This window comes from Pyrus communis, chromosome 6 (genome assembly GCF_041283825.1).
Source record: "Pyrus communis isolate YQ-2024b chromosome 6, ASM4128382v1, whole genome shotgun sequence".
NCBI lineage: Eukaryota > Viridiplantae > Streptophyta > Magnoliopsida > Rosales > Rosaceae > Pyrus > Pyrus communis.
In genome coordinates, this window is record NC_142570.1 from 15963450 (window position 1) to 15968464 (window position 5015).

Here is a 5015-nt window from a genome sequence, read left to right on the forward strand (position 1 = left end):
TGATTCCAAGTCAGATTATGCACTTCTAAAACATCAAAACATGCATTCACATGCATGTCCACAACCTGACCGTGCATTCCACTCCTTTCAGCCATCATTTCAGAAATCCATTTCATCCCATCATTCCATGTGATTCCAGCCCCCTTTGTCCATGCCGTGTGCTTTCTTCTCCTTTCCAGATTTGTACAAACAATTTCAAATGGCCAATTCACCTTTGCAGGTTCCACTCACTTGTTGAAGCAAGGGCACATGCTTCTTTGAATACATTAACACATACTTGCAGATCTTGTCCAGGCCATGCGTCAACTCCCTCATGCCCATACCGTGCACTTCCATTCCCATTTGCAGATGTCCACTCCCTTGTGGCAGACATTGCACATGTATCTTGGGTTAAATAAACCACATACCTGCAGATCATGTCCATGCTTTGCATCCATCACTCCAGAAATCCACTCATCCCACCATTTCATGCGATTCCAGCTCCTTCTTGTCTAGGCCGTGCACATTCTTACACCTTTTCAGTTTTCCTTTCACATGCATGTTGTCAGCTTTCACATGCATTCCTATTGTCTTCCCATCATTAACCACATTCAGAAATTCACAAAGGAACTACTGATTCTTCCTCTCCATTGCTTGGTATTCGACATTCTCTCCGATTCACAGAAACGGTCCACATTCTATTCCATTCGACATTCTCTCCCATTCACAAAAAATTGTTCTTCACTCAGTCCATTACACACGCATAACTTCTCCCATTTCACTTCATTTTCTGTCCATTTCTGTCCCAAGGGCAGAAACAATTCAACCATAACCAATCTACCTTCATCCGCACCACATTTGGAAACCAACACCGAAGGCACTCTTCAAGGAATTCAACATCAGTTTTGCTTCAAGGGTTTCTTCTTATTAATTCTATGCTCATTCATGTTTTATATTTTTATGTTAAATCTTTTGTAAACATGAATTGTAACTAATCCTCCTCTAGGGATTCGATGTAACCTTGCAAAGTTTGCCATGTATTTAAGTTAGAATGCTCAGTTTGTTCATCTATTTCTTGTTTCATTCTCTGATTTAATGGTGACTTAGTGTGTTGATTTTAATGTTTGATCATCATTTGAATTAATCACTAAGTTGTGTAGCCAAGATTAAAACACACGTCATGCATAATCTTGGTAGATATGTGAATGAATGAAGGGAATGTTTAGCAAACATCATGCCGAGTTATTCCCTTTGGTTTTATGAAAGTTTCTTGTGCATTACATACTCTTGGTTATGAACCAAAGTTGCACATCACAACTAGGTTCATGATTAGAGACATTTGATCAAATCCACACATCATATGGTTGATCATGTCCAAGTGAAACAAACTCAAGAAATAGGTAGATGAATGAGTATAAACTAATTTACAAACATGGACTTGGTTTAGCAATGGTGAAACCGAATCCCTAGCTTCATCTCCATTGGTACTATCTCATTTTATTAGTTGTTGAGTCATTTATTTGTGTTTACTTCACTTTCTTATACTTTCAAGTTACAACAACAAATCTGCCTATTCTGTTTAGTTTGATTCATTTCATAGAGTTCTTGCAAAACAAGTAATTACATAGGTCCAATTAGTCCCTGAGGATTCGACACCCTTGCTTGTGCCATTATACTAAATATATTCTAGCATTAGGAAGGAATAATACATCAACAATTGATCGTTGGCATGTCCTTGCATAGAGCACACACCACACACACTTGGTCCATGAATCTTCATTCCCTCGGCCAACTGAGAAACAATAGAAGTAAGGTTAGCTAATTGGGATTGAATTTCGGGCATAGAACTTACCTCATTCACTTGTGGCCGTGGGGGGTCTCTCTGTCCAACACCTTCGTATTGTTGTACATTATGTGCTCGGTTGGCAATTAGAACTTTTGCAGCCCCCGGAGTTTTATCCACCAACGCACCTCCCGCCGAGGCATCAAGCATTTGGCGTTCCATGGGAAGGAGTCCTTCGTAGAAGTATTGAATGAGCGGCTCCTCCTTCATTTGATGTTGTGGACAAGAAGCAACAAGTGATTTAAAATGTTCATAATAAGAAGGAAACGATTCACCTTGATTTTGTTGGATGCCACTAATCCGTTTCCTCAAGAGAATGACTCTTGAAGTTGGGAAAAACTTCTCCAAGAAAGCTCTTTTCATACTATCCCAAGATGTAACCGTTCCGGGTGCTAACTCGTACAGCCAATCCTTCGCCTTTTCCAAAAGTGAGAATGGAAAAGCCTTCATCATTAGAATGTTCCCATCGACATTTATGGGTGTCATGCTCGAACAAACAACCTCGAACTCCTTGAGATGCTTGTTGGGATCTTCCATGGAAAGCCCATGGTATTTCGGAATGTGGTGCAACAAGCTTGACTTCAACTCGAATTCATCGGTCTTGCCTTGGGCAGCCGCAGGGTATTGAATGCATAATGGTGCGGCATTGGCCAACCCCGAGGCCGAAAGCTCTTTAATGGTCCGATTGTCCGCTGCCATAACTTCTTCTTCCACTCTTTCAAACTCAGATTCGGCCTCTGAACTTGAACTAGGTTCACTAGGTTCGGGATGCCTCCTCTTTCTTCTCAAATCACGTTCAAAATCGTCGTTAAAGTCCAAGATATGTGCATGCACAGTTTGAGAACTCCGCGTCATGCACTAGTACCTAAACCAAGAAAACAAAACAAAATAAGAAATTAGCAATTAGCACTAGTACCTAAAAACATACGGCAAAAACACAAGGGATTAGCAATTTTGCTAATCCCCGGCAACGGCGCCAAAATTTGGTGTGAAAATTAACTTGACACACAAATTAAACCCTATGGATGACAATTGTAGTATATGAGCAAATAGGGATCGTTCTAGACCGGGGATTAACTAGGGATGCTAATCAATGTGAAATTGACTCAAAAACGTAAAAACAATATTTAGAACACTAAACTAGACTTAATGAATGCAAACCTAAAATTTAAAACACTCAAACAAACTAAAAGACTCAAAACAGCACAAACACACTCAAATCTGCCTAAAAACCACTTTCTAAGCAGTTTTGAGCACAAACACAAATTTGGACGAAATTAATTTGTAACTTGACTCAAGACTCTTAAAAACATAAACTAAATGTATTTCTAACTAATCTAACACTTTAAAATAAATGGGGGATTGGTCTTTGACGAATTTAAAATTAAAACAGAAACTTGGAAACAAAACAGATTCTAAAACCGATTTTGATGAAATAGAATGATGAGAAACTAGTTAGAGGGTTCCTTATCCACACATGAACATATGCATATAATTTGATTCCCAGTTATGACTTCAACAAACAATGAATGACAATGCTCCAAGTTAATTAGGTCCGCTTAAATTAACTTTCAGATTTCCCTAGATTCATTGGATTGAATGGGATACGCATTACAACCAAATTATTCCTAATCAAAGTCCCTAACTATGGAATACGCATGATAGAGACATTCAACAAAGATCATTAAGTTCAACGGAAATCATAAACATCGACTAGGCATTCATAACTATGGAATACGCATGTTAATCCAGCCTAGGGTTTACTAAACACAATCGTGACTAGCGATTTTTACTACTCATGAATATAAGTTCATAACGATTAGGTGAAATTCCCTTATATCCTAGCATCAAGTTTAGGCATGCAAATTAAGTGTCGACCCTCAACCCACATACATAAACAAGTTCTTAATCAAAACAGAAAAGTAAACCACATCTAAAGTTCATGAATTCATAACTGGAGTAAATCAAATCATAACCAACATATGTCCATGGCTTCAAATTCGCCTCTAACTAAAAAGAAATTAGTTCCACATGTTTAACATAATTGAACAACAAGTTAAATTAAACATGAAAACAGAAACAAGAGAAGAAAGAACTCCAAACACTCCAATAGTTGCAGATTGCATGTGCAAGGTTTCTTCCTTCCTTTGGACTGCACGGCACTACTCCTCCTCTCCTTCAATGGTGGCGGCACAAGGTGGTTATGGTGGTGGGAAGGTGTGGCTATGGTGGATGAATGGTTGCTTGGATGGAAGGTTGCGGCAAAGGTGGTAAAAGTGGCTGGAATTGTGTTTATGGGATTTTAGGATGTGTAGAATGGTGTGGCTGGATGAATGGACGAAAATTGGGTGAATGAGTGATCCCCCTTAGTGCCTTGCTGCAAAGCCTTATTTATAGGGCTAGGAAAGGTTTAGAACTTAGTTGAAACCAAAAGGTTTTGTACCAGAAATTAGGCAGAAATTAGGCACAAGTTAGGCAGAAATTAGGCACCATGTGTGAATAGATAAAGTCTTCTAGAAGGAATGCTTATATGGCTGATTTCTAGCCTTTCAAATTCGTCCATCCTCATGCCTCCATGCTTGCACTATCCAATCTTACCCAAAAATGCTCTAGAATGCTCCAAATTGCTTCTTTTTGCATACTTTGACAATAAAACCTGAAATTGCACGAAAATAACTTTAAACACTATAATTAACATAGTTTAGCTAATTAAATGCAAGAAAACAAGCTAACTAAGTCGTATAAATATGCTCCTATCACCTATCATTTTCTTACATTTATGTTGTTAGTTTATAGTTATTTTAGTATTTTGAGCTATTTTCGTGTGTTTGTAGGTCCATAGGCCTTATGAAGCAATAAGGTGCATTTTGGAGCCTTTTGGAGCAAAATTGGGCTTGGAATGTATAGCGTATGCTTGGAGCAAAAGGAATGGACGGAATTGAAGACTTAAGGATGTCAGGATTCCTAATCAAAGAAGGTTTCCTATTTTGGTTTAACCTTTCCTAATCATAAATGTCCCTAAGTTCCAGCAACATTGAAGGCCTCCTATGCATTCTAGGACATAAACCAAAGGTTCCTTGCACCATTCTAGCCCTTGCCGTACCTACTTTCCCTTTTCTTATTCCTTGCCGCATAAGGTAGCCTAAATCCTTGCCTAATTTCAGCCTTAAAACACATTCCTATTCTATTCTAA

At 38.6% G+C, this 5015-nt stretch overlaps 1 protein-coding gene across 1 annotated transcript; it reads right to left on the reverse strand.

Annotated features, from left to right (window-relative positions):
• Positions 1-1654: 1654 nt before the first annotated feature.
• LOC148696347 (uncharacterized) lies at positions 1655-2677 on the reverse strand. The gene has a single exon (XM_088695191.1). It carries the CDS (start codon positions 2675-2677, stop codon positions 1655-1657), a length of 1023 nt encoding a protein of 340 aa, XP_088551317.1.
• Between the last annotated feature and the right edge of the window lie 2338 nt (positions 2678-5015).